General features: G+C 39.2%; 2 protein-coding genes across 4 annotated transcripts in view; one reads left to right on the top strand and one right to left on the bottom strand.

The window, feature by feature from the left end:
- GALC (galactosylceramidase) overlaps positions 1-12,230 on the bottom strand; it is a 31,750-nt gene extending 19,520 nt beyond the window's left edge. Inside the window, exons 1-7 of one of the 2 annotated variants that reach the window (XM_058829193.1) lie at positions 12,063-12,230; positions 11,091-11,159; positions 9,150-9,213; positions 7,017-7,130; positions 5,504-5,643; positions 3,340-3,378; positions 43-170 (exon numbers count right to left, since the gene is read on the bottom strand). In XM_058829193.1, coding sequence (XP_058685176.1) covers positions 43-170; positions 3,340-3,378; positions 5,504-5,643; positions 7,017-7,130; positions 9,150-9,213; positions 11,091-11,159; positions 12,063-12,230 — 722 coding nt within the window. The remainder of the gene's footprint in view (positions 1-42; positions 171-3,339; positions 3,379-5,503; positions 5,644-7,016; positions 7,131-9,149; positions 9,214-11,090; positions 11,160-12,062) is intronic. The other variant, XM_058829192.1, reaches the window with a different exon arrangement.
- A 3,963-nt stretch (positions 12,231-16,193) lies between these two features.
- Positions 16,194-23,815, top strand: GPR65 (G protein-coupled receptor 65). 2 transcript variants are annotated; one of them, XM_058829737.1, is made up of 3 exons: positions 16,194-16,270; positions 17,964-18,059; positions 20,933-23,815. In XM_058829737.1, exon 3 carries the CDS (start codon positions 21,054-21,056, stop codon positions 22,086-22,088), a length of 1,035 nt encoding a protein of 344 aa, XP_058685720.1. In that variant the 5' UTR covers positions 16,194-16,270; positions 17,964-18,059; positions 20,933-21,053; the 3' UTR covers positions 22,089-23,815. The 2 variants fall into 2 exon arrangements, with proteins under 2 accessions (XP_058685720.1, XP_058685721.1); XM_058829738.1 differs by lacking the exon at positions 17,964-18,059 and having other exon boundaries at positions 16,205-16,270.
- Positions 23,816-24,116: the final 301 nt, after the last annotated feature.

Here is a 24,116-nt window from a genome sequence, read left to right on the forward strand (position 1 = left end):
GCAACAGCAATGTTTAAAATGCCTCCCTTCTCCCACACTTACCCGACTACCTCAATAGCATCATTAAGATAGGGATCAGCTATCATCTCTTTTGAGATGTCCCAATTTCCATCCGCAGCGATGATGCCAACGTTCCAGAGACCCAGTCTGTCCAAATAATGTCGAAGCACCTTAGTAACAGATAACACCACTTAAAATACAGCCTTCATCAATGAGGCAACATGAAATTCCAGACTGAAAACAAGAACTTTGGAAGGAGTCAGTGAAAGCCTCTGTTTACAGACCAGGATGGATAAGAAAAGTTCTCACTTCTCAAACAAGAGCTATGGTGGCAACTAAGACAAAGTAAATGGAAAGTATTTTTTAAACTGGAGTGTTCTCATTGACACTGAGATAGTCATTACACAAAAATGAGCTTCTCAGCACCTGGATAACTTTTGACACCACATGTGCACACATATACTCCACTTGGACAGTCTCAGCATACTGACTCCCTGGCACGTATGTAATTCATTACACAAAAGTAATGGATTTTTCATAAAGTCAGTCATGTTAAGCTAATCTAAAAATGAGAGCTGGCTGAATTATGGAAGTGGACATACCTCCCTAAGTGATCAGAAGCAAAAGTTAACCTGATCCCAAAAAAAGTATATTGAAAAAACAGGGATTGAAGTTTTAAAATAGAAAAGACCTATCCCTGCAGCTTTCTACAAGAACAGAAATCTCTGCCAAACACCAGTCCTGTTCAAATGAAGAGCGCCAAAACATTTTTTTCACTGCCTATTTCACTGAACAAAAAAAAAAAATCCCTGATGTTTTAAGTGTTTAATATTTAAGTTTACCCACTACTTGGTTCTCATGTTTCACTGACTTTCAAGGAAAGCAATGAATAAACGTAGAATTGCATATTTACAACAAAACTGAGGGCCACCAACTTTGAATTCAAACATGCCAGTAGAAAAGGATTCCTGTCTTTCCAGTTTCTCTTTACTATTTCACTGTTAAAGATGATAAACAGCTCACATTTGTCCATGGAACTTCTTAGATAAAATATATCCACACAAAACATACTCAGCCTTAATAGTTAAGAATGAACAATGCTTATAGAGGGCTGGTTCTATCTAAAAACTCAAACCAGAAATTTTTAAAAAAAGAGAAAAATTAAAAAACATATTTTCAGCAGCTTGCACATAGAGCTGCATCTGGAAAAAAAACCAATCCACAGTCTAAAATGCTTTTTTCAATTTTAAAGAATGATGAACCGTGTGTATGCATGCATATAAGATTTTTCAATTTGATTCAAAGATCAGTAGGCATGAACCCTTAAATATTTTCTTGTAATAGCCCTCTGGCAATGTGAAGATAAATAGGGAGCATTTCCATTTTTCATGTAATCAAATAGGGACAGAAATCAAAGTCTAAGTGTTGATGACAATCAAAGCCTAGATCTAAAACTAATTAAGACATAAAACTTACAAAGAAAAGTGGCAATGAAGTTCTGTTCAGCTGTTTGAAACCTTTGAAACACAAAGTCTACCAAAAGAAAAATTCATAATACTAGAAGGTCCTTGTAATTTAAAGCATTGTAGCTACCTAGATACTCAGAAAAATTGCCTAACCACAGAGACAGCTCAGAAGAAAAAACTGAATGGCTGCACAATTTCCATGCTGAAAGGGAAGTACCAAGGGCACAGAACTGCATGCACCCAAAATGCACTCCACAATAACACACGCAGAAGCTCTCTCATACCCAGTATTCATATAGCTAAAAGAACAGGGTCTTCTTGAAGAATTTAGAAGCATTAGAACCTCCTTTTTTTTTTTTTTTTTTTTTTTTTTTTTTACTTATTAACAAACATAACTAGCACCTTAGTGGATGAAGTATCTAGAATAACATCACACAACTAAAAATTTAGCCAGATAACTAAGAGCTTATCTGTGATTTACTTAACAGGAATCACAAAAAATGTTTGGTGTGTAGCAGTACATTTCAGTGTATTGACCTCTTGTGAAATGGCAGAGTGCAAACAGAACTATTGTGCTGATGAGAGAAGTGGTGCCAAGTGACACTGTAAGAGAATAAATGGTAAAATAGGTGTTTAATGAAAAACCTCTTATCAGCTAACATACAGTAGAAGGAAGGCCAAAACTTTTCATTAAATATTTGGGTGATTTTAAGGTCAAATTTTAAACTAAATATTCAGCTCTAGAAGCCAAATGCTCAGTCCCAATTCAACAGTATTCAAAAAGCTATAAAGTAGAATGTTGCCCCTAGACTCAACAGTTTGTTCATATTCTTTCTCTCCACATGAGGAAGCCAAGACAAGCAGAAGAGAAAGCCTCATGGTGACATGACACAGATTTGGGATTGTTCAGCCTGAAGAAGAGATGGTTTTGGGGTGACTTAATTGCTGCCTTCCAGTACCTGAATGGAGACTACAAGAAGAGATGGAGAGGAACTTTTTACAAAAGCATGTAATGATAGGACAAGGGGGAATGGATGGGAATGCTCCATCCCTGGAAGTGTTTAAGACCAGGCTGGATGAGGTTTTGAGCAACGTGGTCTAGTGGAAGGTGTCTGACCATGGCAGGAGGACGGGAACTGGATGATCTTTAAGGTCCCTTACAACTCAAGCCATTCTATGATTCTCTGAGTCTTGTTTGCTTTTAAGAAGAGGTAATGCCATTGTGTCTTAGCCTCAAAGCAACAACAAGGTAAGGAAGAAAGCAGGAGCTTGTGCTTAAGATTTCACTGCAAGACAATGTAACAAACAGAAGGGAGTTTTCAAAGCAGGGCTGGGGGGCTGAAGGAACATTCAGTAGTGAAAAATATTAGAGCTCTCTCAAGGTTGATTATGTGAAATACTGTGTTCTTACAGCTTTTTCAAACAAAAAAGTTAAAAACACAGAGCCTTTACTGTGGTTTAATAGCAGTATTTAAGGGCACTGTAATCACAGAACTTAGCAACAGAATTTCAAGCAATTCTAGATCTTCTAGCTTCTAGATATATCCAAGCCAGTATAAAGATGACTTGAGTTTGTATGATAGTAGAATCAACTAGCTTTCATTAAAGCTTCCACTAACATTTAGAAGTCCTAGCATTTAGCATACACTGACGTGCCCAAAATAATAGTCCAAAATAACAGTTTCAGATACACAAAATAAACAATCTAAATATCGGAACATGTTATCTTTCCATGCATGCAACCACAAGAAACAGAGTTCAGTAAGTGATATAGTTGCAGAATTAAGGTCCCTTTCCTACGCAAATTCAGAAAAGCTAATTGTTTGCACACAGTAGGACAAGCACTCCACAGAAATAAGAAAATAATACATACCTTAATGTATTTGCTATTAAATGCCCTTTCATTCCATATCTATAGAGAGAAAGTAAAATCCATTTAGAAAAATCAGGATATGTCAGTGGAGAATTAAAGATTTCATTTATATATATATATATCTGTAAGATTATAGAATCCATTAATCAACTCCACGGTTTCCGTGTGCTAGAGGGAAGTGCTGGTTGGTTTTGTTATCGGCTTTTCTGGGGAAAACTCTTTATGAAAGTTCATAGTAGGTGCTTGTTAATCTTTCTCTATGGTCCCCTGATTTCCTTCTCACTGACAAGAATGCTAGAGCTGCTTGAGCTCTACAATGGCAGCAGTGTTACATTACCAATGGCCCTATGGTTTGTTAGAAATCATTGAGAAATTCATTGCGGCTTCAAGGCGTGGCCTAATGAATGGGCCCCTGTTGCAATACATGGGCATATGAGTGCGAGAGTAACTCACACACTGAACAAATCGATAAAGATAACTGTTCTTTCTAATTTACACAGGACTACATCCAAGCTTGAACACAAAAGAGATGCAGCATATTTTAAGTAAACAGACACAAAATTAACTAATTATGAAATTTTCATCTCTTATGGAAAGAGAGTTTAAACAAAACACAGCTCAAAATTCAAAAGCAGGAACACTGGTCTTTCTTTCTACCAAAAACACATAGGCAGAAATCTTGTTGCTTTCTTTTCCAACCACAGCATGAACACTGTGACTCACATGCACCAGTAAAGGTTTAGATTACCCAGTGAGGTACAAGCACTTTCCTATAGATAGGGTAAGTAATATCGATTTTGATATTTCTATATCTTTCTATAAATGCTAACATGAAACTTCAGAAATCAGCCAATCAAAACATTACTTAAGGAAAGGCTCATCTCATCATAAAGCAAATAGTGATACAGAACATATACTTACAGCAGAAAGAGTGGTAAAGGCTAACCATGTACAACCATAATAGCATTGAAATTGTTTTGATAGCTTCTGAGCCTTCACAGACCTCTCACTGATTCCCTGTATTTCAGATTTATTTTCAGATCCACAAAGAAATGAGACAATATCTGGATAAGCCAAAATTCCCTTTTCTTACAAGGAGAAAATTTAGAACGCTAATCACTGTGAAGTAACAACACCGAAGTCAACATTACTCAAATACATGAAGTGCAGAACTTACATTCTACTAGAAGAACACAGGGCAGAGAAAAATGTAACAGCAATTGCTCTCCCTGTCCCCACAGCTGAATTGCTGAAGTATCACTATGTTACCCACAGTGCAAGACTGATCTAACTGAAATAAGCTACCAACCTCAAGAGGGATGCATTCCTGAGGAATTACTAGTGAGAAACACCTTCCCACATTGCAGCAGAAAGGTCAGACTTCTGAGGGATAGGAACCACAGTTTTTGAAGCTTTGTTCTGGACTGCTAAAGTGATTTTCAGCTTTTCTGCAGCTAAACTTCTCATATCAAGACATTTAAGAGTCAAAAATAAGTGTCCAGTAAGTACAGGATTGATTTTAGAGGAATCCTAGACACCTAGACACACTTTCTTGCTCAAATAATGAACTTGAAGGGTTTTTTCAGATTGTCTGCTTCTCTATCTCATCTCCAATTTATGACATTTTTTCTCATTCATTCACTACTTCCATATATTGCACTATAGGACAACACAGTAGTTGTACTGTAAAACACGCACTTTTATCTACTATAAATAATGCAGGTAATAATGGAAGAAGTTGTAAAAGATTGCTCCTCTGCAAAACAACAACCATGTTTTATGCTAAGTCATGTTAGCTGACTTTCAAACTGTGTTAATTGATGTTTTTTGTCATCTGATAAGTGCTGAAACACAAGCAGAACAAACAAGGTAGAAAAGGTAAAAGAACTCTCAAATTCTTTGGTAACTGTTTTGAAACTGGGAAGGTAGGAACCATTTGACACTTGTTCTGCTTTAACAGCCATAATTTCAGGAAGACTGTAAACTAACACAACTACTGCCTCTCCCCTAGAAACAGTACAAGCCAAAACTGCGATTACAAAAAAAATCCTGCCATCCTCCTCCTCTTCCTCCAGTCATCAATAAAGAAAGGCAAGACCAAGATTTTAGGAGTGAAGATAGATAAAATGTACATAAAATATACAGGAGATTTTGCTTTACTGACCCCAATATAATCAATGTCCAGATCATGATACTGTTTTGCTCCTAATATCCAAGAAACAATATAGTAAGCAGTGATATCTGGATAGTCATAGGGCCAATTTTCACCCTTCCCTATCCATCCTGGAAATGCCCAAGGTAATCCTGGAAAGAGAGAAGAAAACCAAATGAATAAGGTAAGTGGTTGGTCTACATTATTCAAAAAGCTTCAAGAGCAAGCTGTAATTTTCTCTACCTAAAATGAAGGAACAGATATGCACTTGAAACTTGCTTGGTTCCAGTGAAGACAATGAAATGTAACTCATCTAACTGCAGAGTATGGTCTAATACAAATTATGATCAGGCAATTAATAGCTACTTTTGTTTTCTGAGCTAGGAAACATTTGTTATTAGAGAACAACTGACTACATATAATCTGTCAATTTTATGGTACTAGCTCTAAGAGGTTTAAAAATCCAAAGATTTTAGGATATAAATTTACAAAGCTAAAGACAAAGGGTCAATCCAGAACATGAAAAATTGTTTATCTCCTAAAGTTGAATTTCAGAAGACATGATGATCTGATCATACAGAGGAAGGAAGATTAGGATCATGAAAAAGCATTTCCAAGTCTCAGCTGTTCACTGGATCTTGCAGTAAATAAGAAAAACAAATTAATCTAACCAGATGCTGCTATGTGTCCAGCCAACTTGTATATGATACCATAGGCTAATTCAAAAGTAAATCATCCTTCCTTTGTTGAGAAGTTGATGTAAGGGAAGAGGGATATTATTAATAATCACAATTAGTCATAAATGGTAGGCTTAACAGAACCTGACTGGCAAATCCTGCACCAAGCTTTGCTTCATGGCTGGATATGGTAAAGCCCACTGGACATTGGGGAAATTAGACATCTTTTAACCAACAGATTTCTTACCTTGTCTCGTGTGAAATACATTTTGTATTTCCAAAATACAAAAAAACAACCTGAGGTTCCACATTTGCATTGTCACAGCACACACACAACTCACAATCAAAACAGGAAGAAAGGAAACTCCTCTTACAACTTAACTACAGATGCAGGACAAATCAGAAGACCAGAATCACTACAGTAAAGAGGAAGAGTTTGATTGATTTGTAATAAGAACATTTAATCAAATGCAGTGTGTGTAAGATTTACACATTTATACTTGCAGTAACTTTACTTTATCCCTCCCAAATTTTTTTACTCAATTATTTGGAAATTCATCTCTCACGATAAATCAATCATGTTCATTGCTGTGATACACTAAAAGCTTTAGTTACTTAATACAAACAAATTATTAGATATTTGTTATGCTTCTTGTCAGGATGTTGTACTATTGTAACAGGGTAAAACACAGTAAGCATCAAGACAAGCTTAACAAATATTAGAGATTCTACTTTGTCTACTGCAAAATCAAAACATCTCCCAATTAAAATGTTAACTAAGGGACAGATAGGTAATTTAGTCAGGGGAATAAAAAGCCATTTAAATCTAAAAGCTCAAAATAACTTACCAATCAGTTTAATTTTGGGGTTTCTCTTTTTAGCTTCTTTCATCAGCCACCATTCATAGCCCCGGAAGTAGTTCTCATCATTTTCATAGTGCATATGGGAGGGTTCAGTACCATCTAGGAAGGAAAGAGACAGGTAGCTCACAATTATCTTCTGTGTCATAAGCTGTTACACATCATGAAGTTTTCTGCACTGCTCATTAACATAGTATGCAAGCACATATCTCCAACATGGTTCACAAGTTCCTTGGTATGTATTTCAAAGCCAAGGGAATAGTGGGACATAAATGCAATACCCTTCATTCTTAGCATATTAACTTAGGATAATTTTAATATTTTTATTTTGAAGTGTTTTTGCTGGCTTTTAACATCAGATGTGGTTAGCTATTACGCATTTTCTATCTCTAGCTATGATAACACTAAATTTCTATTTGCTATTGTCTCATATCTTGGTATTAACAACCACTATGAATGTTACAGCATTAAGATTGAGAGGAAAAGAAATCATTATACAAGCAAGTTATCTCTAAACCAAAAAACAAATAAAAGAAGGTTATAGCTTGTTTCTTCCGCACAAGGCAAATCCAGGGAAAGAAAAGACAGAACTACCATGATTTTTTTCAATTACAGGAAAGAGGGTGTGTGGTTTTTTATTTTTACAGTAAAATATGTAGTTTACAACTTTCAGACTGTTCTGTGACTGCAGGAAAAGTTTTTTCGAACTGAATGCTATGTGCTGAATTTCCTCAGGCAAAGGTAAACAAACTAGAAAGGCGCAAAAGATCCAGTGTTGCATGGGAAGTCCTTACACACAAAAGTCAAGTTGCAACTTGTGTACATGACTGCAACAACTATGCAACTGATGTTACATTGCATGCAGAGAGCTCTTCTAGTGAGATTTTGTTTTAAATGAAGCCTGCTGAAACAGCACATTTCATTACAGAAAATAGCATGCATTTTTTTACCTTACCAACACTTGGCTATATGTAAGTTTGTCAGGGACATGAAACAATTAGATTCCAAATTTAGGCTCTGTATCACATTTTTCAAATGAACTCCTGATCACACCTGTGAGGCCAGAAGAAGAGCTGCAGTCTAGTGCACTGAGATATGTCTATCTTATTGTTCTCCTTTTCAAAACTGGAAACCATCACACAAGTATGTGACACTCTCCTTAGCCAGCAGCAAGAGTGTTTGAAGAGGTCTGTGCATGCCTGAAGATGATTTCACTACCCCCACCCAGCAATTCATGGCCAAGCTCTTAAACCCAGTAGAGTACTTTTCATCATGTCAATTTTTGTGAAATAAACACAAGAATGAAAAACAGTATCTAATTTTACAAAACATAGACATTATAGGGGAAAAATATATATATATATATATATATATATATATACATACAAGTATATATACACAGATATATATATATATATATATACACATATGTAACAACACAAAATCAGATTCTATGCTTTCTTTTTATTAACTGTGTCTGGTTTTAAGTCTGTTCCTGATGTTCCTAAGTAGGAATGAAAATCATTCCTACTTAATGATTTTAAGTCTGGCCAGATCTACTTTGAGAAAAAGATACACAAAAAAAATAAAAATAAAACCCAAGCTGCAGTCTCTGCTCCTCAGTTTTTGGTCACAACCAGTTACTAGTTTCTCCTGTATGTAAATGTAGTAGGTAGGCTAGGCAAATTACATCAAGACATTTCATCTGCAACCCTTCCTTGGAAGAAAAAAAATACTGCCTACTGCCAGCCAATGCCACTCCAGTGAAATGTTGCAGCTAATTAAACAAAAGAAATCTAACTGCTTCTGACCAGATGCCTTTGCATTTCATGCTTTTAAGACAAAGTAGCTGGTATTGCAAAACTTGTGTGTGAGAAATGCTCAGAAACCTACTATGGTAGGGGGAAAAAAAAGAACTCATTTGCTTTAGAATGAAACCTATTAACCATATGATAGTGAGAACTGCTTCCAGAATGTTGGTGTAAATCTCTCTTGTACAAGGCATTATGGTTTATTGCAATTCAGTTCAGCTATCTCCATGCCTCAGCTCCATGTGCAGCACACCTTACTTACCTCATCACTGAAATGAACAGTTAAATGCTGCTCATGCAAAATCCATACCTGTTGACTGGGCATCACCTCCAATCTCTACCTTGAGAATATGTAAAGAAGCACCAAAATTTGGCTGTGGAAAAAAGAGACAGAAGAACAGATAGAATCCTGCTGTTAACAAGAAGAATGAGAAAAGTGTACAATTTTGAGCATGCTGAAATTGCAATTGTTTTACTTTTTTAAACACCCATTATAAATGTAATGAGAGATTATATAAATTTCTGCTTTTTAAAAGAAAATCCACCGGGATAAATAGTACACTCGTCTTTCAACAATTTCATTGACTCTTGCACCATTAACAACACTTCTCCACAACCATGCAGATTTTAAATAGGCTATGCTCAAGAAAATACCAAAGTACTATGAAAGCAGAACAGAATATATGAGGAACGCAGCAGTATTTTAATGATATTAGAAGTCAAACTTGTTTCCTTTTAAAGTCAAATTGTTGAAGTCGGTATTTTTTATTCATTTTTTTAAAGTGTTACACAGTTTATGTGAAAGAGCATACATAACAGATCAGGAATAATCTGGAAACTACAAACAGGCAAGAGAGGAAAAAACTCATCACTGGAAAACAATTGGCTATTCCACTATCCCCCTCCCCTGGCATCTGACTGGTGAAGCCAAATACAAAATTCATGCTCATACAAGTGATTCTACTGCCAATATGTTCTTCTAGCCATTAGTGGCTTAAGAGTTGCTCAAGTCAGAACTTACAATTAATCATTATTTTAATAACCACTAATTAGCTGGCCTCCTGCATGGAATGACCCAAGTATAATTTTGGTATCTAAAAAAATGTTTTAAGACATAAGAATGCAATTTGATTTTAAAAAAATGCTGCATAGATAACATGTCTTTTGACTTAAAAGTTGGGATTTTTGTTTGCTTTTTACAGCGAAATAAGTATTTCCAATTTACCGTTCCTCTTTTTGACATTTTTTGTTTTAAACTTCTAACACATTTGTTCTCCCATCACGAATGATGACTGACACTAAAAGATAAGGAGACAGAGGCAAGGTACACCCCTCCCAGACATGACAGTTTAAGAGGTTTTGGTAAAAGAGCGCATCAAAAATTCTTTGAAAATCATGATCTCTCTAGATTTTCTTTTACCACATGCCTAATCAGAACATTCATATTAGTAACACACAGCTTTAGTCTCAAAAAAAACAGCTTTGATTCCCCAGGCACATATTATGCCTTACTCTACCATTGAAAATTAATTCTTTAAACTGCATGGTAAATTATTCCCCTCCAGCCATCTGGATTGCATTACTTGAAAGTGACATGACATCCTCTTCCAGCAGAGTAATTTACAGTGCCAAAAGCAAAACAAGCTATTAATGTCCAGTGCAATAATCTTACCATATATTAAGTTGGGTAACTCCACAGGTTGTACTTGCTAACTAACACAGCTTACAAACCAATGAACTTCCTATACCTTATAAAGCCACTGCAGTTGTTCTCAAGACTAGTTTGGAATAGATTTGCTGTTACAAACCTGCAGTCTGCACCGTCATTTTTATGCTAAGTTCATCTATCTGTACACCAAAAAAATCCAAACTGTCTCTAAGACCCCCTTGCTTTCAATCACTACAAACAACTAAATCCCCCATTTTAGTCACAGAAAAGACTTATGATTTAGCCCACACAGATGATCAAATATATGGTTAAACACATTTTTGAAAACATATTTTCAAACCACATTGTGAAAACACAAAAGGAATTTTCACAACAATATGAAGAAAGTCTCCTGAACAAAATCCTGAACAAAACACCTAAAATTTAAGGTTCTGATAACAATCAACATTAAAACAGATGCTTTGCAAGATGGGATTTTGTCTCATTTCAGCAGCATTGAATATACTATAGAAGTTCCAATATTACACAGTAAGAAATTCTGCATGAAATTAAACGTTGTTGTAGCAGTGAAACCAACTCTACCTTGAACAGGTAATCTAAAATCTGGGAGCGATACGGTTCTTGGTAGTTCACCAAGAGTCTAGATGTGGCCTAAAATGGAAAGAAAACGTGAAAATGTGGAAACACAACTTTCAAACCTTTAAGTACATCCCAGCTTTTCAGTCTATGCCTTTCACAGAGCTAATAAGCCTACAAAAATAATTATAGCACCAGGAACCCAGCTAAGCCCCGACATAACTTGTCTCTAAACCTTCAGCTGTGCATTTCTGGTTTCACAGGTTGCAACTTCCTTCTACTCCAGTTATATCTGGAATTTACTGCCAACAGTCCAAAGAACAGAGAAACAAAGAGATCATACGGCTTTTATGACAAGCAAAAGGCAGCTCCCTCCCAGCAGGACATCTCCTGCTCTACTCAACTCTCCCTGCTCACCATACGCCAAAGCAAGGGGAGATCGCAGGGCACACAGGCAGGAGGCTAAAGAAAGCATCTCAGCAGGTCGAAGAGGGGGTAAAAGTTGCGGGAATCTCACGGCTCTGATGCCTGGACCACATGAAAGATGACAAGCGGCTGCGGCTCGTCCAGCATTTTAAAACACAGGGCAGCGTAAAACTAAGACCCTCTACCTAAAAATCCACCCTGGCTTAGCTCTCCTCCACCAGCACCCAAGACACGGCTGGCCCTGGGCACCCCGAAAAGCCCCCGCGCAGGCGGCCGGAGGGCTGGCGCAGAGCGGAGCAGGGCTCCATCTCCCCCGCAGCCGGACCACTGCCCGCACCGCTCCCCTCAGCGCCTCCAGGCCTCCCGCGCCGAGCCCCGCTCCCGCCGTGTGCGTGTCCCCCCACCCCGCCAGTCCTCAGGGCTCCCCTCCGCGACACCCCCGGCCCAGGCCCCACCGAAGCCACCACACGCTCCCCGTGACAGGATGCTCAGCCCAGGAGCCCCTTGCTGCGCCGAGGGTACCAGCACGGCAGCCCCGGAGGAGCCGCTCACCCCGCCGCCGCTGACTGCCCCGATCCCGTCGAACTCCCTGCCCAGCCCGTTGGCATCGTCCAGCACGTAGGTGGCTGCCAAGAGCGGAGCAGCACCGACCCTGGGGGGCCCCGGGCCGCAGCTGCAGGCAAGCAGGATCGTGCCCCAGAGCAGAGCCGCGCAGCCCATCCCGGTGCAGCTGCGCTCTCACCGCGCCCCGCGGCCGCCCCGTCCCTGCAGCGCCTCCGCACTGCCCGGCAACGCGCGGCACGTGACCGCGGCGGGGCGGGGCGGCAGCGCCCGGCGCCACCATGCTGCTCCAGGGAGAGGAGGGCAGGAAGGCTTCCCAGCCTTTACGGGCAGCCCCGCCCGCTGAACTCGAGCTGCCATTTTGAGAAAGGGCAAGGCAAGCTGGTGAGGCGCGTGTCGCCATGCTGGAGTCGGGCACAGAGCAGCGAGTGAAGCTCTCGCGGGGCCATCCTGAGTGTGGGAAAGCGGCGTGGCTGTGAGGCGAGGCGGGGTTTGTGTGGGAGCGCGACAGGAATGGAGTTCAGTGCAGTGTGAGCAGGCGCGCGTAGAGGCTGAGTCAAGCTGTCTTTTTCGGAGCTTCTGACTCTTTTTTGGGTCTCTGGCAAGGCACGATGCTTGTCCCGGGCGAAGAACGGCGTTTCCTAATGCGTCTTTCATTTCCAGGCCCTCCCAGCACCTAGCAGCCAGTTTCTTGGTTTTTGCGCCGCTCTCAGGCTGCCACCAAACTCCCTGAAGAGTCGGCAGGAAGCGGCGCTTTGAAGGAGCGCGCTCCCGCGCGCCCTGAGGAGGATCTTTAATCGCCGCAGGGGCAGATGCTGGGAGCCGTCCCGGGCCCGCACAGGCCCTGCACGCAGAGGTTGCTGCCAGCCCCGCGCCCTTCCCGGGGAATCCCTGTTGGGATTAGATCCGTAAACTGTGTCAGCAGGACCCAAGAGAGAGATGCTGAAAGTAGAGTTTATGATGGGCTGAACGAGCTTGTTTACGCCTTCAGGGGTGCGCTTGTAGGGCGGCCACATCAAAATGAGAGCGGCCGAGGTGGTGCTAAGCCGCACGCCAAAAATTTCCGTGAGGATTGTCGGGGTGTGCCCTCAGACTCCAGCTCCTACAAGCATTCGGCTCGGAGGAAAAGTAACCCGGAGATCGGCAATCAGTTTAATTATCGTGTAAAAAATCCTAATCGGGAACTGTCTTGTCTGTTGACCTCAGTATTTCATAGAGATGCTTCATGCGCCTAAAGGAGGAATGAGCCATGAGGAGATGCAGTGGCTAATGTCCTGCGTTGTGTAAGACCTGTGAAAAAGCCCCGGTTTTGCACGTTTCTAACCATAAAGAATGCTGTTTTTCGAGCCTCGGTCACTCATTGTCATTGTGTGTCTACCACTGTCATTGAGGGATCTAATGTCTCACTGATGACATTACCTGACTGACGTTTCCTGTTTATTTCTTTTTAAATAACAATACGAAGCACTCGCAAAACATTTTGCACTTTACAGCAATATCAAGTATTAACTAATGAACCTGCTCACACCCAAATGAGCTATATGATAGCATTATTACATGCAGACAGTCAGAGTGACTTCCTCAGGGCTACTGTGAGTCAGTGACACAGGTAGCATTATATTCCAGGTCCTATTTCACATTCATTCTAGCAGACTGTACAGCTTTGCACACCTGGAAGGTTTGCAAAATCATGAATTATTGTTTGTTTCATCATTCACTTTTGATAGTTTCATTGATCAGTGCATCAATTTATTTCATGTAAAAGGCTCCAACTGTGAAAATCAGTCTCTCATTCACTCATGGGATCCTAAAACTGTCATTTTTCAAAACTTAAATTTGCAATCCTGTGATGTGCTGAGTGCCCACCCTTTACAGTTGGTACAGAAAAATGTTATCAGAATCTGCTTTGGTGGAAGGAAAAGGATATTTCCTTTCAGCATTCTGCATCTTGACCTTGTGCTGAACCATTTTTTTCTTTACACTGAATGAGAAAGAGGTGTCTTTACACACAAATTCTGGGCCTGATGGTAGATAAGGCCAGATATGAAGTATGAAGAGGTGAAAGAAGCAGTGGGGGAGAACCATAAATTCCATAGGAATTCCACTAATTGACAGACTGCTACTCAAGACTGTGCTACCTGTCTGGATTTAGAGAAAGAGAACAGAGACACAAGGAAAAAGAAAAACCGGGGCGGGGTATACATTAGGAGGGGGTATTAGGTGTTTCAGGAAGCTTGTACCTCTCAAGTACCTCAGCCAGTAGGGAAAGAGAGAGGGAAATGTGGTGGGAATACAAGGATAAAAAGTCCCCTAAAAATTTTGAGAGACCCCATGGGGAATACCCCATGTCCTCTCCCTTTATTCAAATAAAGTTACAGGACTTCTCTGTCCTCTTTTTGAACATAAACCTCTGGTGTGTGTGTATTAATTTTCCTGACAACACCTTTGTTCATGGATCCTTTGTAAACCCAAATTTAACCAATAAATATATTGAGGACTTACTGCTTCTTTTCTAGGTAATTAATGCTTTTCTGTTTCAGGGCTTGGGGTTTTTTTCCTCAGCAAACATTAATAACACAATAATGTTGTTCTTGGATGACTGATCTGAGATACTGTGTATGTCCAGATCTCACAAAAACTCTGGAAAATTGTGCTGCTTACATCAGAAATTAAATTTTGCATATGGATATAATTAAGAATTTATTTTAATATACAGCTTTACTTCCAGAACTCATAAAAGGCATCATCTCCTCTCTTGCTTCCTTTGATCTTTCAGTTCTGCTGTCATCACAGCAAAGAACTGTAGATGTTTCTTTATTTCTAATAATGATAAGAAGTGGGTTTTTTTCTTCAGCAAAGTATAGAAATGCTCAACAAAATACCAGAACCAGCATACTGGACACTTAGTAGGTACCATGTTAGGAAAAGGCATGTGTAAAGTTATGAAAGCAGATCTTCGTCTAATGACTTTAAGTGAAAATGAAAGTGTGACTGAAATTTATTTTAGAAATTTATCTAAGCAAATGATCTTCCATTCACCAAACAGGAAGGGGCTCTTATAACAGTTTGAGAATGGCCACAAGTATTTGATAGTTTAGGCTTTGTATAACAATCAGATCAGTAGTTAAAAATCAGTGGATTAAAAGGTCACACTGACTAAAAAAGAAAAAAAGGGAACCAAATCTCTGAATACAGTAGTTTAATATTATAGAGCTGCCTGGTATTCTCAAGGAAGTCACTATGCCCCTATTTTAGAACTTTTCCATTTGTTCTCTTTCATTTCTCCTTAGCATCTGAATCATCAAACCGGTCAGTTTTGGTGTTACCCGACAGATGGACATATCAAGTGAAATTGTACCCAGTTTCTTAAAGCAGAATTGTATTGTTCTAAGCAGAATTTAAGAAAAATACACACAATAAAGTATTCTGATCACAGGGGGGGAAGAGAAGTATGCTCATGTAACAACTTTTCACCAGTCTAATTGAATAGAACTATCTGTTAAAAGAATCACCTCTCTGAAAACTGCATCCAACCTCAGGTTATATAAAAATACATAAATATTTAACCTTTCACAGTGCATAAAATATTGTTATCCTTTGTTAACTAGAACTGTTCATGGACTTCTCGTAAATTATGAAAATAATTATTTTTCCACAAACTCCTAAAGTCATTGTAAAACATTTTTCACCTCTTCTCAGGTGAATTCTTATTTGATTCTGTGATCAATTTGTAGAGAAAAGCAGGTGAGATCCTTCAGTCAACAGAAAACATACACATTTTGAATTTACACATGTAAACACAAATAAAACACAGCATTTTATTTCTGTGAATTGTTTTCTCTGCAGAATATAATGTCTCCTAGATAAGAGGTGTATAATATACTAGGTTCATATAATTAGGCAATATTGTAAATTAAACTTTTATAAAGTCTCTAAAAGTATTCTTATATCTACTGAGGTTGCTTCCACCCTTTGTTCATCATCTTTTTTCTCTCATGGATAAGCTTAGTTCAATAAGGAATTGGGGACAGAAAAAAAAAGGAAGCAAAACCAAGAGATGTGTGAACTGCTGCCTGTTTATCTAACAGCAGCTTCCTGTATCTGATCAAGCAGAAGCAGACACTTTTCTTAGAGGCAGATGCAGGTTACGCTGCCAATGGTGCAGCAGGAGCCACTGCAGGGGACACGCGGCTGCCAAGGTAAGCGCTCGGGATCCAAGGAGCCAGGGACACAACGCCGTTCTGGGACAGGTTTCAACCTAGCTCTCCCCAATGGCATGCTGACATCACACATCTGAAAGAAGGGGCACAAAAGGGGCTGGAAAAGATTGCTTTGGGAGAAGGATTATTTCAATCCCAGCACAACCAAAACATGGACTAAGGTTAAAGACATCAAAAGATTGAGTTAGGAAAGACGTGCCTAGGAATAGGAAAGAAAGCTTGATTCATTTTTTGTTGTAATGGCATTGCCATGATCAAAATACTGTTGATTACAAAAGGGGAAAGAATGGAGAAGAACTGTGTTTGGGGGTGAATTTTTAACATTTTGAGCTGTCCCTCACTTCACTGCAAGAAGTACCTCAGGCCTCACAAACACATCCAGTAACTCTTTTATTTGTGTTCTTCAGTATTTTCAGACATTGGCAAGATACCCAGTGCTATTTATATGAATATGCAGAATGCTTAAAACTTAGCAGAAAAATAAGCTCTGGTATAAGTAGCTTCTTAGAATGCCAAATATCATGTATGTGAAAATATACTGTACATTTCTGTATGCATAGAAGAAAACATTATACACTTAATGATACAGCAAAATAATGCCTGCTTACATGGCCTACATTGTATAAAACCTGTATTTTTTTTTTCTATTTTCTCACATTAAATGAATGTTTATGCTTAATGAAACAGTCCGTAAAGTATATCTTAAAGTTAAAAAGCCCTTTTAGACCTGTTTGAATCTCTACAGAATCTCATGGACACCTGTGGGTGAAACTTAATGTTGCATGAGGAAAAATGCTGTTAATTTTAAGCAAAAAATGCCATATTTCTGAAAGGTGTATTTCAACTCTCCTAAACTGTGAAGTCTTTCAGAATTGACTTTGGAGATCTTGTTAGGTAAAAAGAATTATCTATGGAACATCCTCTGTACTTGAAGAACTCAACTTGGCTATAGAACTTATTTTGAGAACACAAAGCAAACTACTTGTCAAAATTTCTAAAAGAGAAAAAGGAAAACAATATGACTTTCCATCTTACAATTGATATACAGTATCACCAGTACCGCAGCTACTGCTCTAGCTCGCACAGCATTGTTTCTTTCTTCCCCTACAAAGTTTTTTACAGATAAGAGTATGGAATATCCTTTTGTATTTATATTTATGAAAGTTTAGCTTTGTACTTTGCGACTTTCAAAATGTCATAAAAGGAGAGACCACATAAAGCTCTCTGTGAACCTGAAGAAGATGCTGTAGAAATGTATTGATACAAGTACAGTATATAATGACTACTTTTCTCTAGAAAATCTCACAAGGGTCCTTGGCAGGATTGTTTGCATACAGTACTTGAAGCGTAACATTTGCTAGTTCATTTCTCTAAAATTTATGTCTCACTGACTCTTCAGAATTCTTGTCCAGTGGATTTTCTGTAGCAAAATGACAGAGACAGGAACTATGATAATAAATTAATAATGTGACTAAAAGAAAAAATTACTGTTGAGAATTTATTTCTTTTATTTGAAACATCTAATCCGAAAACAAGTCTATAAAATAAGTCACAAGTATATGGAATTAGTCATAGTAGTTTTGGACCATGAGAATCAAATCATTAAACCAAAATTCCTTGATGGTTAAAAAAAATATATCATTGGGCAAAATTATCAAATATTGTTTTTTAGGATAGCTGTAAGCCAATACCAGCCTCCTAGGCAAAACCAGCAGGTGTACTCAGTAGCAGAGAGAAAACCTGGGAATGCTTCAGGTCATGCATTCAGGTAAGAATAATCATCTTGCATTACAAAGTCCTAATTATCAGCAAAACAACTCAGCAAGAAAGTGTGATGTGGACTACTTCCTCTGAAATAAGGCCTCAAGCAATTTGAGTGAAATGTGTTGTAATCAGGTCAAAGTGGTACTTTCTGCTTTTATATTTCTGTGCAAGAAACTGCAGCATGCATTGTGGTAAGCTTCATTTGCTGGCTCTTTGACATACTTAAGTATAGGTCATCAATACGTACCAGAATGACACACTTCTCGTTATTTCCATCATTGAAAGCATGTCCTCATGTAAGTGCCATCAATGTGTCATCAAGGTTCGGACATGGATCACCTGGGGAATGCTACACAACCTCCAGGGCTGCGTTCATAGGAACTAATGAACATACTGGTTAAGAAGGGAAGGCAGTGGGATACAGTGACTTGTGAGTATGAAGGACAGAAAAAACTTTCTGAGCTGAAAATTTTCATGTTGTCTCAACTCACTTCTTTGAATTTCATTTTTAGCGTCCCATCCTGCCATTAGCCATTAGCCGATTACGCCTTCAGACATTAGTTCCTTAAAGCAGATGGCAGACGAGCAAAGCAAAGAACATGTGTTTTATTCAGAGAAGAGCAATATAAGGACAAGTGTTCTACCTTATAATCAGTAAGATTAACAGAGCAAAACTCTCAGAAACAGTGAGATAAAATTAAAAAGCTGAAAAAACCCCAGGTGGTATGAGGAAATTGGTATGTTGATCTAAGAGTAGATACAAAAGAAGCTGTTGTGAGTAATAAGAGAGAAGTTGGGAGCTTATAAGGATGGCAAGTCTGTAATACAACAAGTTAACAAAAGAGAAAGAGTTTATGGGGGAGGGAGAAGGAATTCCAATTTCTCAGTCATGAGACTAGGAAACACTGCCTCATACACTTGCTGCATTACACACATGCTTCTGAAAGGGCACGTTTCCCTCTCAGACATGAAGAGACCTGTCATAGGAAAAGTGTGATTAGGAGAAGAGGTAGGTATTTTATCTTTGATTCATCTGGTCTGTCTGCATACATTTGATTTCATTTTGTTGAGAAGTGGGTCATAATACCCTGGGATCCAATTTCTAGAGCTAGATTTTTATCTTGTGGTACTTACATATACTGATAAGCTTATACCGCCCAATTTACTGTGTGGTTTTATGAAACCAAGCTGAAATGCAGACATCTTATGTTTATCTTATATATAGACATGGCATTTTTTTTTAATTAGTCATCATGTTGATAAAGTCCGTCAATGGACCAAACTGGCAAGTCCTTCTCAGGAGTTTTCCTTGACTTTCAAGCTTGTGAATGAGTTTAGCTCTAGCTCTGAAGTTACACACTTGATCAAATAAAGCATTGGCAGGTAAAATTGAATATGTGCTTTCTGGGTAGTTTTGTCACTGCTCCTCTTTTTTTATGAATAATAATGAAAGGGGCTTTTTGTGGACAAGAGATCCATATAATAAACTCTCAGCACAGGCAATAAACCTGTTTGGGTTTTTCTGATAAACCCACAAACACATCAAGCCTACAAAAGGATGAATTTTTCTTACCACATATTTTAGAAAGTTTCTGCAGAAAATATGTATTCCATTGGAGTTCTTTTCCATGTGGAACAGCTGTAGATGTGCTATTTTGCAACCTACTCATTCTTCAGACTCTTCACCTCCTCTGCTGCAGTCCAGGCTCTAAGCACAGATGAGCTATCACAGCAGTCTCTCAAGCAGTTGGCATATTTGGCAGTGTAAGTGAACTGCAACCAATATTTTCCATTCTTGTGTTTCCTGAACGTAACAATTAGATGTTCTCTAGAGAAGGGAGCTGCTGAATATCAGAGCTGTGACGCAATCAGTGAGTACCAGCTGTCTCACCACTACGGCTGTACACCCTTTCTTACTGAAAGGTCAGCTCTTCTTTGTGTTTCTAAGGCTCACACACACAACTCCTCCAGTCCCACTGCTTTAGTCAGGCCTGCCATTTTACTGATATTTTCATGTTGAAGCTGTTGATAACCACAGTCCTGGAAGTGACTAAGAAAAGTTTAATTGCTAATGGCTTGATAAGCTCATGCATCACAGCTGCAATTTTTAGAGGGAAGAAATGAAAATGAAAAACTGTACTCAGTCTCCACCTCACTTGTTCAACCCAGCAGATTGTCATGTGCAGGCAGGAACTCAGTAGCCTGGCAGTTTTCACACCAGGGTTTCTGGTACATGCAGTAAGTCGTGCTAGAACAGCACAGTTGATGGCAAGTTCATGTGGGATCACATACAAAGGAGGAGAGAGGAAGCAGGGATGTGTGAAGATGCAAACAAGACAAGAGTGATTTGCAAAAGGGAAATATACCAGGTACACATTTTCCTCTTCTGAGCAGATCCCGACATCCAGTGGTACCCGAATCCCTGTATTTCTATCTTTGTCTCTCCATTGCCTTGGAGGGGAGGAGGTGATTTGGGATAAGAAATCTACCATATTCATATTACCAAAACAGTGCTTACCAGGAAAATAGAAAGTGCACATCTATTATTTTATTTGTGGTCCACTTTGTGATCTCCTTTAACTCTCTCACAGGAGAGACCCAGGATTGCAGGACACCACGCCAGTCCTAGAAGAAGTGTCTTAACTATTCATCCTGCTTCTGCTGTAGAAGCTTCCATCTAACTGACCTTGACAACCTTAGATTTTGGGTTCCTCTTCCTATGCAATCCTAACTCTGGGAGCATTAACATCCTCTGATCTCCTAAAAGCACAGTTTCTTTCTTCTAAAAAAAAAAAAAAAAAAAAAAAGACACACACCAAGAATCCCCATAAAAACAACAGAAATGTTATAGCTGACATTTTTTCTTTTTGGTAACAGAGGCCTGGAATCTTGTCAATCAGGTCCTGAAGAACTAACAGATGACAACCCATTGGACTACAACAAGGGGTTTTATTGCACCCAAGCTGGAATTATCTCAGGTTTACTACTGGGGTGGACAATGAACAGCACTGAGTGCCATGATGATCACACCCTGGATAAGTATTTGTTTCCATTTGTGTACAGCACTGTGATGATGATCAGTATTCCCATCAACTGCATATCCCTGTATGTATCTTGCATTCAGGTGAGGAAGAAGAATGAGTTAGCAGTCTATATCTTTAGCTTGTCCCTGGCTGACCTTTCGTACTCTTTGATTCTGCCTCTGTGGATTGATTATGCCTGGCATGGAGATGACTGGAGGCTCTCTGCCTTGCTTTGTCAAATTTTTGCCTTCCTTATGTATATGAATTTCTACACCAGCACTGCGTTCCTTGCTTGCATCTCTCTTGACAGGTACCTGGCATTAGTTCACCCCTTGAAGCTCCAGTACCTGCGCACAAGAAGATTTTCATTGGTTGTCAGCATAATTGTTTGGCTTCTAGAAAGCATCTTTAATTCAGTCATATTGGTGTACAAAGAAGTATTCAATGATCCTTGCAATTTCACTAATCATACATTATGCTATGATAACTACCCCCTGGAAAGGTGGCAGGCAAACATAAATTTATTCCGGATATGCTCAGGGTACGTGGTCCCTTTGGTAATCATTATGTTTTGCTACCATAAAATCTACCAAGTGGTGAGGTATAACCAAGCCACAGCAGATGAAGAAAAGAAAAAAGTGAGGAAACTTATTCTGAACATCATGGTTACTTACCTTGTTTGCTTCACTCCTTATCACGTTGTATTGCTTATCCGCAGCATCAAAGAACCTTCCACCTCTGACCCACACCTTTTGTTGTTGATGTATAAGGTTTACAGAATCACACAGGCCTTAGCAAGTTTGAACTGCATTGCGGATCCCATTCTGTACTGCTTTGTGAGTGAAACTGCACGAACAGACATAGTGAATTTGCTCAGGTGTTGCTTGTGCCTGCGAAAGCGTGAGGAAGACCAAGCCAAAGAATATGCTCTGTGCAGTTCTGCTACAAAAAACACTGCACTGACCACCTACAGAACTTCCTGTGAAACACAGTCTGTCAAAAATTCCTGAATGAGCACATGCAAAAGAAAACTGGATAACCTGAAAGGAAAAGAAAGAAAAATTCCTCTCCAGTCTGTACCTAGGAAATGCCCCAAAACTCAGAGATACCAGTCTAAGCAAAACCTGTAGCTGGAGCCAATAAGAACTTCATATAGGGTCGATGAAAACAATGGAGTATCAACACATATGTTTAAATCACATATGGTACATAAATCAGTGATAAGGAACAAATGCACAGTCAAGAAGGATGGCTGTGACATGCTGACAGAATTACTGAGGATCCCCCACAGAACTGTCTCACCCCAGGACACTGCAATGTACTAAGCCAGAGGAAGGCTGGCATCCTCTTTGTCCTGATTAGCAAAGGAGCAGACAGAGGGAGCGTGGTAAATTTCTCTGTAATTTCATGGTGTTATTTATGCTGCTGTGATGGTCCTTGTGTTTCATTAAAGATTCAAATTCTTCTTTAGCATACCCCTGAGAGCAGACACTTCTCAAAAAAAAATTTACCTCCTGTGTGCAGGCACTTACCTGCCCTTAAGCTTTTGTTTTCCTTGAAAAATATATGTTCTAATGTATAACTGTATGTGATGCAGTGTCATTACAATACCAGTATTGGGTTTCAGGCAGTTGAAGATTCATTAATTCAAGTGCCCATAAAGAAGCAAATTCTAGCCACGACCACTTTAACTTGGATGAAACTTTCCCTGATACATGCAGAGGAGGAAGATAAAGATAGAAAAGTGAGGTTTCACATCTCGGTAATGTAAAGGGACAGCCTTTAGAGTTGCTTATTATGACTGAAATCTGGGGTGTGGTTCCGTTTTCAGACTCAATAAATTAAGGTTTGCATCCATTTACTTAACTGCACATGGAGGCCTCAGCTAGAGGTTCCAGGGCTCTCAGTCTGCCAGTTTTAAAAAAATTAAACAAGCCAGACAGCAATACTGGCAAACCAGCAAAGAACATGAATGTACCAAGAAACAGTAAGAATGGAAGCAAAAGAACCCACATTTTGAGAGAGTTGATGTTAGCACAAATCAGAAGAGCAGCTGTTAACTCAGGGACCTGTTCATGCGCAGGCCCCAGAAACAGCTGCCTGGCCTCCTGGTTCCCTGTCCCATCCAGACACATGACCCTCTGAAAAAAATTAAAACATTACATTTTTTTCTTCTCTCACAACTTTTTTACTTTTTCTCAATTCCCAGAAAAAAATATTTGGTTATCATGGGTTTTTTTATTTCATAGGGAAAGAATTTTTCTTTTCGTAAAAAAAAAAATTGCCCTCTAGCCATTTGTGTGGTGGAAAGACACAAATTTAGCACCTTTTTAAGTCTGATATTATGTATGGAGGATGTACATAAAATGGTCACAAACAATAAGATATTTCTTATGAGAATATCCCTCTGTGTGTAAATTAAAAATTTCTCCATTGCAAAGAGCATTTCCATTGTTTTCATGAGTTGCTGTGTGTGTCTGTACAAATGGGACCTTGCCAGGGTGTGCAAGTTGGGCTTGTTCAGCCTGGAGAAGAGAAGACTTTGGGGGACTTAATGGCAGCTTTGAAATCCTGCAAAGAGGGTACTGAGAAGATGGAGCCAAGCTCTTCACAAGAGCTCATATGATATGTTTTAAGACTGGCTGGAAATAAGGGACCCTGCAACCACTCGCTCAACGCCCTTCTGTCTCTCCACAGACAAGTGGAATGGAAAAGAGAATCAATGTAAAACTTGTAAGCTGAGATAAAAACAGTTTTATAATCAAAAATAAATTTAAAATGTAGTAATAATGGTCAATCATAATAACAATGATAATAATAGGAGAAAAAACAAGTGACACACAACACAATTGCTCACCACCCACTGACCAATTCCAGACCCCATTTCCTGAGCCCAGATCAGCCACCCTTCTGGGTGACTTCCCCCATGTTATATACTGGGCATGACATTTTATTATGTGGAATATCCCTTTGGCCAGTTTGGATCACCTGTCCCAGCTATGCCCTCTCCCAGTTCTTTTGCAAACCTCCTCACTGGC

This window comes from Poecile atricapillus, chromosome 1, assembly GCF_030490865.1.
Source record: "Poecile atricapillus isolate bPoeAtr1 chromosome 1, bPoeAtr1.hap1, whole genome shotgun sequence".
Taxonomy (NCBI): Eukaryota; Metazoa; Chordata; class Aves; order Passeriformes; family Paridae; genus Poecile; species Poecile atricapillus.

Excerpts from the sequence above, each read along its gene's own strand:
- GPR65 (XM_058829737.1), top strand. The coding sequence starts at position 21,054 with ATGAACAGCACTGAGTGCCATGATGATCACACCCTGGATAAGTATTTG.